The sequence below is a fragment of the Trichomycterus rosablanca genome, chromosome 23 (genome assembly GCF_030014385.1).
Source record: "Trichomycterus rosablanca isolate fTriRos1 chromosome 23, fTriRos1.hap1, whole genome shotgun sequence".
In the NCBI taxonomy this organism is placed as follows: domain Eukaryota; kingdom Metazoa; phylum Chordata; class Actinopteri; order Siluriformes; family Trichomycteridae; genus Trichomycterus; species Trichomycterus rosablanca.
In genome coordinates, this window is record NC_086010.1 from 2,228,536 (window position 1) to 2,242,119 (window position 13,584).

General features: G+C 43.3%; 1 protein-coding gene across 2 annotated transcripts; it reads right to left on the reverse strand.

Moving 5' to 3' along the window:
* Positions 1–793: 793 nt before the first annotated feature.
* On the reverse strand, positions 794–9,566 carry si:dkeyp-97a10.2 (uncharacterized). 2 transcript variants are annotated; one of them, XM_062985501.1, is made up of 6 exons: positions 9,478–9,566; positions 8,408–8,475; positions 5,596–5,946; positions 4,066–4,302; positions 3,519–3,615; positions 794–2,537 (listed from the first exon to the last, which is right to left on the reverse strand). In XM_062985501.1, exons 2-6 carry the CDS (start codon positions 8,457–8,459, stop codon positions 2,477–2,479), a joined length of 798 nt encoding a protein of 265 aa, XP_062841571.1. In that variant the 5' UTR covers positions 8,460–8,475; positions 9,478–9,566; the 3' UTR covers positions 794–2,476. The 2 variants fall into 2 exon arrangements, with proteins under 2 accessions (XP_062841571.1, XP_062841570.1); XM_062985500.1 differs by having other exon boundaries at positions 8,408–9,566.
* Positions 9,567–13,584: the final 4,018 nt, after the last annotated feature.

Consider the following 13,584-nt stretch of genomic DNA (forward strand, 5'->3'; position numbering starts at 1 on the left):
CAACTCGACACGCCAGATGTTGTCACAGTTTGTGCTAAAAATTAACCTGCTGTTCTTTGCTTACATCTGGGAACAAATGTACTTGGTTTGGTTTGGAACCTGTTCCTCGTTGGTTGAAAAGGGCTATCTCTGTATTTTTCTGTCCATTTGTGCCGACGGCTGGACCAAAGTCAAAGTTTTATTTATTTGTATAGAACTTTTTATAATAGTCATCGTCTCAAATCGATCCAGGACTACCAGACTAAAAAAAACCATTGAGAAGCCAAGGGTGACAGTGGCAAAGAGGTGAATTCTCATCCGACCTTCTCTCCATCGGACACGACTCCAAGACTCGAACTGAAGAGTCAAGAGTTGCGCCCAAGAGTTGTGCTGATATTCTGAAACTCAGCGTTCCCACCGGTCGGCTCGATGCCATCTAGCGGGCATAATTGGCAGTGCCTGCAGCAGACATGTTTCTGCTATGGCAAGATGACTGGACTATGTGCGTGGGGTCTTCCTGATTGGAAGATAGAGAGGCGCCTGTGCGGGGTCAGAGGAGGTGTGAGGAGCAATATATTCACCTCAACTGCAATCAGGGATCCACCAGCAGCAGAAGACAGATCGACTACACTAAATTGGGAGAAAATGCAGAAATAAAATAGAAATAAAATAGTCAAAAGTTGGTGATGGTGCCAGCTGAGCTTTTGTCCCCTGATTTATTACATTTATTATTATTTTTATATTTTTATTGTACTGCTTTAAACGTGTAATTCTAAGAGATCATACAAATAGTTCAAGTCTTGTAATTGTGTTGCAGTATTTTGTTTTATTCCAATAATATACACATAAAATCATATTTATTTCCTGTTTTAAGACAACAAAGAGACACACAAGATATAGGGTGTGTTCAAAAAGCTAGCTCTCTCTCATACATAGAAGCATTTTACGTCATCCTACGTGCGCTCCCAAGAATGAGGCTGTTCGAAATCCTTGATGCCTTAATATGCTCACTAGTGAGGCATCTTAGAATTTCAATGTTATTTTGACTCAAGAACGAGTGAGCATCGGAAGCATCCTTAGTGATCAAGGCAATCCCAGCATTCAGTGCGGCAGCTCTTCTCTCACAGAAAAATAAAAAAACATGGCTGACATTGCGGGGAAACGAACCGAGTTATTTTTAAACGTAAATAAATTGTTATTGATTTTTAACTTGATTTAAACTTGCACAAGTGTTTTTATTTGCAAGTTCGGGCTTGTCAGCAAATGTAACCGTTTTTGGTACACGAAGGGAGATGTTAGGTGACATGCTAGCACGCTGTGCCACCCCATTCCAGCAGCGCATTCAAATAACCTGCCTTATAAGTGACTTATTAGAATCCTTTCTACTGAGGCAGCTGTCTGTGTAGGCAGTAAAACAGCAAGGCAGCTCCCTAGGTTTTCGAACACACCCAATTACAACGTTCTTAAAATGGAAAGCAAACACACCCAGCACAAACTGGCAAAATAAAATCCACCTGATTAATGAACCAGTGCACGAGTCTTATGAAAGCTTCAAGCAGTTGCAGAACCATCAGCTTCCTTCCTTCTTCAGGGTGCTTTCAAAATATCCTACTGTAGTGACGGGTGCAGAGACGCTGAAATAAACCAGTAGAGGGACATAACTGGTGCTGAAGCTTCTGAACAGGCAGTACTGGATTATACAACATCCTAGAACGCTCTGTCACTGGAACATCAGTTCTGGATCAACATGGTGCAAGGAATAGATGTATGGTGAAAATGATGTATGAGGAATTATGTATTATGACATGTGGCGTACACCAAGAGGACAGAACAGGCCAGAATCCATGACCCCTACATACAGTAAGAAGCATTAATGCAAATCGATCTTAAGTAGTCGGACTGATCCTTACTAATCACCTAATCAATATGATACGCTTTGGGACACCAGGCACCAGGTAGCCTAGTGGGTGGAGCTGTGGGTTACCAACTGGAAGGTTGTGGGTTTGAATCCTGGCTCTGCCATGCAGCCACTGTTGAGCCCTTGAGTCTGACCCTGTGCTCTGTAGAAAAATGAACTTCATTGTACTGTACAAAGCACAAATAAGGATTATCTAGTGCGGATGGAGCATCTGTATCCTTCATACTGGGAGTGGTCTCTTCCGGGATGATATCAGCTCCATATGCAGTGCACTAACTGATGTGACAAAGTTCTCCAGCATGGCCTTCATGAACCCACCAGCTGAAGGAAGATCTTTTAGAAAAATAGAATTAAATCTCTAAAGAACAATTCAACAGACTTGATGAATCAAAGCCTTCATGTGACTCGTGATGGTCCAGCATCTTAACAGGACACTTTTAGTGCAGTTTGTACTTTATTTTGTCACCTGGCCAGTGATCACCTGTTTGCATAGTTCTCTTTGAATAATAAAAGGTGCTTTAGGTCCATGTTTGGTTCAAGCTTCACTGTGTCGTCCAGTCTGGGGTTTTAGTCCCGAGGTTAAACGGCGTCCTCGTGTGAATTCCAAAATCTCTGTCTCCTGTTACTGAAACTTCTCCTCCTGAGAACAAAACAAGATCAGATTTTATTATGTTGTGCCAATAATCATATTTTAAGAACCCCAGTAGCTGAAGGTCACAGAGAGCGCACGGCAGACTGACATGAAACCTGATAGTGGCATCAACACGGTGAAAACACCGTCTGTTTTTAATACAAACACAAACTAAATGAATAAATATTATGATAAATACTGTGTATGACCTTAATCGGGCAGCACAGTGGCAAAGCCGTGTGTAGTTTTATGTGTGTGTGTGTATGCGTAGTATTGTGTGTGTGCGTAGTTTTATGTAGTGTGTGTAGTAGTGTGTTTGTGTGTGTAGTGTTATGTATAGTGTAGGTGTGTAGTTGTATGCATTGTGTGTGTAGTTTTATGTAGTGTATGTGTGTAGTATTGTGTTTGTGTGTGTGTGTAGTGTTATGTATAATGTGTGTGTAGTAGTGTTTGTAGTGTTATGTATAGTGTATGTGTGTAGTTGTATGTATAGTGTATGTGTGTAGTAATGTGTTTGTGTGTGTAATTTTATGTATAGTGTGTGTGTAGTAGTGTGTTTGTAGTTTTATGTATAGTGTGTGTGTAGTAGTGTGTTTGTGTGTGTAGTGTTATGTATAGTGTATGTGTGTAGTATTGTGTATGTGTTTGTGTGTGTAGTTTTATGTACTGTGTATGTGTGTAGTTGTATGTATTGTGTTTGTGTGTGTGTTGTTTTATGTAGTGTGTGTGTAGTAGTGTGTTTGTGTGTGTGTAGTTTTATGTATAGTGTATGTGTAGTAATGTGTTTGTGTGTAGTTTTATGTATTATGTGTGTTGTTTTATATAGTGTATGTTTTATATATTGTATATGTGTTTAGTTTTGTGTGTGTGTGTGTAGTTGTATGTATTGTGTACGTGTTTAGGTGTATGTATTGTGTGTGTAGTTTTATGTATTGTGTGTGTATGTGTGTAGTATTGTGTTTGTGTGTGTGTGTGTGTTAGTTGTTGTACCTCCAGAACAGAAAGGCTAAACCTCCAGCCAGCAGCAGCAGTAGCACGAGACACACAACAATTACAGTCGTACCGTTGTTCTGTCTTTTACATGGATCTGTAAAACACACACACACACACACACACACACACACACACACACACACACACACACACAGCTTATTAAACACAGAACAGTTGTACAATGAACACTAAAATGCTTTTGTGTACACGTGTACTACATCCACACACAACACAACAAGTCAGTCACAAGTCAATTAGTTTAATTCAATTAGTTTAATTTTAGGAGGGATCATCCCAGATGCACAACTCAACTGGTCAAGGAGAGTCCCAGGCTAGCACTCAATGCCTAAGACACGTGTGTTTCCTACACCTGCCAGCAGTGATATCTCATTATTCAGTCAGATCATCACTCAGAATTCAGGCGCCTCATTAGGAGCATTTTAAGGAATCCAAGAATTTAGACATGCCCTCTTCTCGGGAGTGTAGGATAACGTAAAATGAGCCGCTCCTAACGTAAACGTGGCATTAGGACAGACGGGCGTACCGGCAGTGTAGGTATCTGAGCTGTGGCCCAGCTTGTTGCTCACCACACAGGTGAAGTGTCCGCACAGTTTCGATTTCAGGTACAGAGAGGCACCGTCCGCCGATACCCGTCCCACGTCCTCCGTGACCACCTCCTGCTCGTGCAGCCACCTGAAGACGGGCTCGGTCCCCCACGCCTCGGTACAGTGCAGGATGTCGTGAGACACGTTCACCATGACGGACACATGGTGCACGGCCTCTGGAGAACACACACAGACGACACGTCAACCAACAACCAACAATAAAGCATCTAATGAATATAATAAAGACGGTTACTTTATAACCGGGTGTAATTGGAAGAAACTAAAGACGGTATAAAACAAAATATTCATGTCACTACAGTCAGTTCTGATGGACACTTTATTCCTCAGCTTCAATTTTGCATGTTTTCCTGTGATCTTTAGGTTTTTTAGGGTTATTCAAGTTCCTCCCACCTTCCAAAAGCAGGCAGAAGATGGATTGGCAGCTGTAAAGGTACGAGTAATCAAATGTGTACGTGTGTTGCTCTACAATGAGACGTAAGTGTTTATACATGGGGCGGCACGGTGGCTCGGTGGGTAGCACTGTCACCTCACAGCAAGAAGGTCCTGGGTTCGATCCCCAGGTGGGTCCTTTCTGTGTGGAGTTTGCATGTTCTCCTTGTATCTGTGTGGGTTTCCTCTGGGAGCTCTGGTTTCCTCTGGGAGCCCCCCCCCCCCCCCCCCCCCAATGAGCCTAATTGGATAAGCGGTTAACAAAGTGAGTGAGTGTTGTTGTATTAAGCTATCGATGATACCTTGATCTTCAGCTTCAGTTTGGCATGTTTTTCTTAAACCTTTAGGCTTTTTTAGGGTTATTCAGCTTCTTCCCACCATCCAAAAGCAGGCAGAAGATGGATTGGCAGCTCTAAAGGTACGAGTAATTAAATGTGTACATGTGTGTTGCTGTACAATGAGACGGATACGTTTATAGACTGTGTGTATTGGTTCATACATTTTCCCACTGCTGATCAGATGTGGGATGATTAAAAGCACCTCACAGCGCTAGTTTACGATTTAAACCTACAAAAGTCCAAACCCTGAGCTCTTCATCAATCAAAATACCAAAAACAAGGATTACAAGTACCGTATTTAAAGCCGCCCAGGTGGAGCAGTGGGATATTCTGCTAGCACACCAGCGCAGAGATTCTGAACTCCTCGGTTTGAAACTCGGCGTTGCTACCAGTCGGCTGGACACCATCTGGCGGGCATAATTGGCAGTGCCTGCAGCAGATACTAATTGGCCACCGTATCTGCAAGGTGGGGACGGGACTATGTGTGGGTGGGTGGGTCTTCATGCGCTGTGTATGGACCCTGATTGGCGGAAAAGACGCAGGGGCAGAAATAGGAGGACTGTGCACGTGTCGGAAGAGGCGTGGGCAGCGGCGTCCTCTCCTCGGGAATCCCTCAGCAGCGGACGACAAATTGAGTACGTTAAATGTTAAATCGAGAGGAAAATGCATTAAAAAAAGTACCGTATTCATGGACGGTGCGGCGTGCTGAACTTTGACCTCCTCTCTGGTCCGTGACTGTTATCGTATACACGCCGCTGTCGGCGCTCTGATAGTTCACCAGCTTTAACAAGCATCCGTTCTTCTCCACGGTCGCTCGCTGTCCCGGGGTTTTAGCAGGATACTCGGCCACCGTTGTTCTGCTTTTCCCAGAATCCTTCTCGCCCTCTGGCTGGCGCTCCCATGTGACCTTGGTGATGGAGTCTCCTGCCACCAACTGGATGTCAGCCTCCAGGAACAAATTCTGTCCTTTCACCACGTAGACGGTGTTCTGGTTAGAGAAACGCACCGACACACCGCGGCAGCTCGGCAAAACTACAGGAAACAAATGGAGAACTGAGTGCAACTATATGAACCTTCACTGTTCAGCAGACGCTGTTATCTAGAACGTAAGATTGTGATAAAATACAAATCAGGGAACAGCATAATACACACACACATAAACACACACACCTGCACATATACACCAATCAGGCATAACATTATGAGCACTGACGGGTGAAGTGAATAACACTGATCATCTCTTCATCACGGCACCTGTTAGTGGGGGGGATATATTAGGCAGCGAGTGAAAATTTTATCCTCAAAGTTGATGTTAGAAGCAGGAAAAATGGGCGAGCGTGAGGATCTGAGCGAGTTTGACGAGGGCCAAATTGTGACGGCTAGACGACTGGGTCAGAGCATCTCCAAAACTGCAGCTCTTGTGGGGTGTGTCCCGGTCTGCAGTGGTCAGTATCTATCAAAAGTGGTCCAAGGAAGGAACAGTGGTAAACCGGCGACAGGGTCATGGGCGGCCAAGGCTCATTAATGCACGTGTGGTCCGATCCAACAGACCAGCTCCTGTAGCTCAGATAATGCTGGTTCTGATAGAAAGGTGTCAGAATACACAGAGCAGCACAGTTGTGTATGGGGCAGCAAAAGGGGGACCAACACATTATTAGGACGGTGGTCATAATGTTATGCCTGATCGGTGTACATACATACATTAACACACTTAGATTCTGACACACAACTATGTTTGCACTGTTTTGCACTCACATACTTAACTGCACACATACACACACTGTGACATAATTACTCACATACAGTATATACACACTCACACGAACACACACACACACACACACACACACACACACACACACACACGTACACAACCAACACAGTCTTGTTCCCTGGACACTGAAACTTAAATACATACAACTACTTAGTGACTACATCGATCAGCCATAACATTAAAACCACCTCCTTGTTTCTACACTCACTGTCACATTTTATCAGCTCCACTTCTACAGTTCTACAATTACTGACTGTAGTCCATCTGTTTCTCTGCATGTGTATTACTCTGCACCTTACTCTTTTATATCTCTGCTCCTATATAAACTCTACGCTGCTAACTGTATATCAGAATGTGTTTTTTACCTCACCTCACTCATTATTTACTCAGTACCGTTTACTGGCCCACTCTAGACTTGTCTCTAGCCTCGACTCCTTTAATTACTTTAGATTAGAAACGTCTTTTGTATGTATTGTACTGTTGTTTATCTGCACTGTGTATGTTGTTCTGTTTTGCACCCTGGTCCTGATCCTGATCCTGGAGGAACATTCTTTCACTTCTGTATGTACTTGTACTTGTGTAGAGCTGAAATGACGATAAAGCCTCTCCTGAACTCTCTTGAATAGCAGTTTGCTATCTATTTCCATCACTGGGCATGGGGTGCCCAAACTTTTGCATACAACCATGTAGGGCAGGTCCACGGGGTGTTTTGCATCTAAGAAAATCCACATCCTGATAACTTAGCGTCTATTGTTGAATCCCTGGCAATCCGGAAGTGTTTAGGAGGAAACTTCCCTCTTCATTGTTTCAGAACACGAAAGCTCACAGGACACGTTAGTGTTTCCAGCCCACACTGGACTCGGTGGATGGAAGGAAAATGGGTTTGGGCTGGGTAATAGCATAATTTGGGATGCTATTGTTGATTCTTTTTAATACAATCACTTACATACGGAATTTAAAGCTCACAGAACACGTCTTTACCCTTGAATACAGAACTTTAAATTCCCAGTTCAGTCGTCAGGCTGTAGCGTCCCTATTTTTGTCCTTGTTTTGTTCCAGATTCAACCTCAGCCAGTTCTGGCGGTATTTCCTGAACAATCAACAATATATTATGTAACAGCTACCAAGCCAAAAATCATTTACACTGGCTGACAATGACTGAAAAGGTGTTACTTTAGTAAAATAAACATGAACTGACTAAATGTTCCACATAAATACTTTTATCTTTGGTTAATTCTGTGTATTTACTTTATTTCTCTTGACCTGTAGTGGACTTGTACTCTGTATATGTTCTATTCCTGTCTTGCGTCTAGTGTTTGTAGGTAGAAAAACAAAAATAACCAATAAATCTTCTGAATCGTGGAGCCTGACTGCTGCACACTTGAAACCCCTCACCCCCAGTTAATGGTCCTGACCGTTTACACCTTCACTTCACACCACTTCTGTGTTGGCGATGCCACGTGATTTACTGAGTGCGCCCATGAGACGGAGCGGAAAAAAACAACAAAAAACAACCTTTCAGCTTTATTTATGTTTGCCGCCGTCGCCCAAACGAGTAAACGAGTAAAAGCTTGCCGGGAGGAAACGTGCTTCCCCAGACGATTCTCGCTCTTGCTGGCGTGATGGATGTTCTACTGTCTGAACCCGCCACACCCTGGACCTTGATAAACCGTTAGCGTTATCGTTGGTGCTGGCGCTCGGCAGCACTAAATAACTCACCGAAGGCTTGTAAAAGAAGGACGAGGCAGGAACTCCACAGTTTCAATTCCATCTTATCTTTCAGCTACCTGCAGGACAGGGAAAAAATCGTATTGTATTAAACAAGCCCTTTAATGTACATAATTTAAAACAAGTATTTAATATCCATAGACTTTATTTTAGCAAACAAAGCAAGAGGAGAAAGCAAGAGAGTCTTTGTGGTTGAATTGCTCCGGTTTCCATCCAGTCCAAAAACATGCAGGTGAGGTGAACTTGAATGGAAACAAAGGGTTCAGGGTTCAAATCTTCAGCTGTGCTATCAGCCAGTCAGGCATCTACATGTAGACATGGGGGGGGGGGGGGGGTAATGGACTAGTAATCGAAAGGTTGCTGTTTCAAGCCCCACCACTGCCTGGTTGTGGCTATTGGACCCTTGAGCAAGACCCTTAACCCTCAATTGCTTAGACAATATACGTAGAGTCACAGTACTGTGTACTGTGTAAGTCGCTTTGGATAAAAGCATCTGCTAAATGCCTCGGTGGGTAGCACTGTCGCCTCACAGCAAGAAGGTCCTGGGTTTGATCCCCAGGTGGGGTGGTCTGAGTTCTTTCTGTGTGGAGTTTGCATGTTCTCCCCGTGTCCGCGTGGGTTTCCTCCAGGTGCTCCGGTTTCCACCCACAGTCCAAAGATGTGCAGTCAGGTTACCTGGGCCCGAGCTTTTAGATGAGGGCCCGAGCTAACCCTAACCCTGCACCAGTTCATTACTTTTATGTCTTTTAAGTCTTTGGTAGAATAATATAAGAAATAAAATTAAATAAAAATAGGATGAGATCTGTCTGAGATCTGTCACAGCAAGAAGGTTGAACCCAGGACCGTCTTGCTGTGAGGCGACAGTGCTATCAACTTTCCACGTCAAATTATTAATCCAAGTTGCTGCAGGTAGATTTGTACTTACGTTTTTGAACGTTCCTCAACAACAGTGGCAGACTTCTGACACTGACCTCAGCTGTGTCCTGCTATTATTTCCCAACCACACGATCAGATCAATGCACTGTAATGTCATCTGCACTCTAAAGGATATAAGATCGTACCTGCAAGCCTGCCAAAAACATCCAGGGTCCGAAAAGTGTTCTCCAGGAGCGGGGCGGTGCTGTCGGCTCACCGTGAGCTCTACATGTTTACTCCTGCATCACGTTCAGCTACAGCAAGGTGAACAATGACACGAGTGTGATGAAACCTGAGAGCACTTGTTATAGAGACAATGTTAAATCCCCTCCCAGCATTCACCGGTTGCCAGATTGTGCTCACAATGCAACAAGTGATTTTTCTTACATGCAAAGGGCCTCACGGATCATTTCACACACTAACGTACTGGATATCGCTCAGGTTTAGCTCTCATAGAACAGCGAGGGCGTTGTGCAACCAGCAGAGGTTACCAGTGTGCACAGGAAATTGAGGATATAGTGAGGTCATGCAAAGGGGAAATCCAGCAGGGAAACACACACACACACACACACACGTGCGCAGTATGTTCCAAGCAGCTGGATCACATTTCCACTGGTTTTGCTTAGACTCCTAGCAACCACCAACTAAATCACCTTCGTGGAAACTGTTGTTTACAACTGAAACACACACACACACATACACAAACACACACACCATGGAAAACAAAACTTCCTGTAGGATTTTAGTCCATTCTTCTCATCTCATGAGGTGACGGAGTGCCACAGAGTGCAGTAATAATGTCTGATGCCTTCTCCACCATGCTTCACGGGTTTGACCCTAAAGAGGTTGAACATAGAGTTCCACATTTCTGAATATATATATCCTGATGATGAGGTGAAGGTTTCACAGTGAACAGTGCATCAACTCCCCTTTGTATGGTGCTGAATAGTCACAGGCCAGTCAAAGTGCCCAGGCTAACTCCAGCCCTGCATCGAAACCACCTACATTGGGCACTCAGACCTCAGAAATGGACCTTGGAGCAACTGGTGAAGGACGACTGTTTACCTGTAGAAGAGATGCACCTGATGCATTAAAGGACGATTCACCCTGCAACCTAAGGAAGATGAAGGACCTGCTGGTACAGTCCTAGTACCACTGGACTCATTCAGTTGTTTTGTGGAGTCCAGCCTGGGTGAGGGGGTCCTAATGTTTGTGTGTAAAGTCTCATATAACAGCTTGTACCAAAGCTGGGGCCAGAATACAGGGTCAAACATTGTAGCTGAGAAGATCAAGGGCCTTGCTCAAGCATCCATCAGTGGCTGCATGGCAAAACCAGGATTAAAACCCCCAACCCCCAAAGCTCTACCCACTAGACTACCACTGTCTCAATGTTATCTGCCAGAGAGAGAGTACCATATGTGCCGAGACTCTCTGTAAGAAAAGAGCTGCTTTACTTTGGTCGTAGTTCTTCTCTACCAGCTAGCATAATATTGTGGAAGGCCAGAGGTCGGCGGATCACAGGGATGTTGATCATATGCTATCTGGGTGCAAATTAGGGAAATAAACAAATCACGACATGAAAACAAAAACAACAGCTGAATCATCATGTAATTTTCACATCCTCTGAGGGTACAAATACAAAAACACGACCAACATAAAGAACTGAATTAATTCCCTCACTGGTTTATTTTTACATTTCCACAGCGTGTTTTTCTCTTCTCTGGCCTTGTGCTATTTCCTCTTGGATGGACGGAGGTCTGGATGTGTGATACGCCCTACACAAGCTATAAAACACTCTCATGTAGAATATCATCCAATTCTATACATTTATATTTTATACAATTAGCCAGAGCGACTTACAGAAGAGCTTCCACTGTAAACATTTCCCTAATATAGTCCAAGGATACAGATCTGCTGAGACCCTGTTAGAACAAATGTATTTTTTTTTAAATTAGATGTTATTAAAGGTTAGAAAGTGCATGTCAGTTAAGTGCAGCTTAAGTGCTTAGTGAAGAGTCAGGTCTGTTTCGGTAGTTACTCATCACACAAGATTCATCAGTTCACAAGGTTATATCGAACACATGGACAATTTAGTGTCTCCAATGAACCTGACTGCATGTCTTTGGACTGTGGGAGGAAACCCCCGGAGGAAACCACACAGACACGAGGAGAACATGCAAACTCCACACAGAAAGGACCCAGACCGCCCCACCTGGGAATCGAACCCAGGACCTTCTTGCTGTGAGGTGACAGTGCTACCCACTTAAAGCCTCAGCATACTTCCAGCGGAACTACATTTGCGAGCTTACAAGCTGGCATACTTCTAGCAGTGTCGTTTTGCCCGTCATGTGTGCTCCACAGCTGCAGGTGACGCGGTGACATTTATAATGAAAATCGCATAGTTAAATTAGAGGTAGTGTGCACTGCTTGGCCGGTACAGAAGTAAGCTCTTTTAGTACGCGAGTGTGCTGTGTTCGCATACACAAAAAATGCTGCCCAAGCAGTAAATTATTCGGATAATTTTCGTGTACTGCTTAATAAATGCTTAATGCTTAATAATGATTAATAACTGCATACTGTTCAGTATGAAAGTAGTGATTTCGGACGCAGCCGATGATCACAGTTGAGACGCTCCTCAAAATCCGTGTTTGTTTTCATGACACGCCTCTTTTTTTTACCGACCAATCACAGGCATTGTCGCGGCGTGACGTCGTCCGCGGAGTTCGCCCAGCTTCCATGTGCGCGACAGGGCGAGCGAAGCCTCTGCGTGACGTCCGCGGTTGTTCGCTTTCTCCGCGATTACGTCACATTGGTCGCCGAAGCCAGGCGAACGTCATCTCCGCATGAAGTATGCTGAGGCCTAGCCACCGTGCCGCCCACTCCAACGACTGTAAATGATATAATAATAATAAAAAATCAACACATAAAAATCAACCAACCAAAAATAAATATTTTATTATATTTTATTATTATATATATGTATACACACACAGTGGTGTTCAAAAAAATTGCAGTCCAACATCATTAACCTGATAAATCACTGTCTTTAGTACATAGCAAAAAATTTACTTGAAAGTGCAGTAGTATTGAAAACGAAACAAACCCAACAATTAGGACATGCATGCCGCTCATTCTGAGTAATTGAAGCATTGATTGAAAGGGGATTGTTCAAAATAATAGCAGTGAGGAGTTTAATTGGTGAAGCTATTCATTCTACAGAAGAACGGGTGTCAATTTTGGCTCTTATTTAATGTAGGAGGGGGGCAAATGTTGCACAGGTTGGTCATAGCACATTTCCTTCTGAAATATTGGGTAAAATGGGTTGTTCCAGACATTGTTCTGATAAACAGCGTACTTTGATTAAAAAGTTGATTTTAGAGGGAAAAACAAACAGAGAAGTGCAGCAAATTATGGCAAATTGCAGCAAATTATTCATTCAAAAAATGAATTCAAGCCACAGTACACTGTGAAGACAGTAAAGCATGGTGGTACAAAATGATGATATGAGATGTTTTTCATACCATGGTGTTACGTCTATTTATCACATACGAGGGATCATGGATCAGTTTAAATATATCAGAATACTTGAGGAGATCATGTTGCCCTATGTCGAAGAAGAAATGTCCTTAAAATGGGTGTTTCAACATGACAATGACCCAAAACATCTTGGCTACAGACAAACAAGATTGAGGTAATAGAGTGGCCAGCCCAATCCCCTGACTTCAATCCCAGAGAGAACTTGTGGGCTGACGTCTGAAACGTGTTTTTTTGAGGCAAAACCCAAAATTGCAGAAGAACTGTGGAATGTCGTCTAATCATCCTGGACTGGAATACCTGTTCAGAGGTGCCAGAATCAGAATCAGAATCAGATTTATTGGCCAGGTATGTGGATACACACAAGGAATTTGTTTCCGGCTGATGGTATCTCTCTAGTAATGGTACGATACAGTGTACAAGCAACGTATACATTAAACATTAAACACAAAATCACAAAATTATCCAAACTATAAGATTATATACACACAATATACAGATATGTAATTTAGCAGCATCTGAAATATTTACAAAGCAGTAAAGTGCACAACATGTAGGATGAGTACTACAGTGTAGTCAGTTTGGCAGCAGATGAATATTTTTACGCTTACGTGTTATGTATTATTAGTCATTTATTTATTTAGGAGGGAGATGGCCTGTGGGAAGAAACTGCTTTTAAATCTGGTGGTTTTAATGTGGATGGATCTATAGCGCCTGCC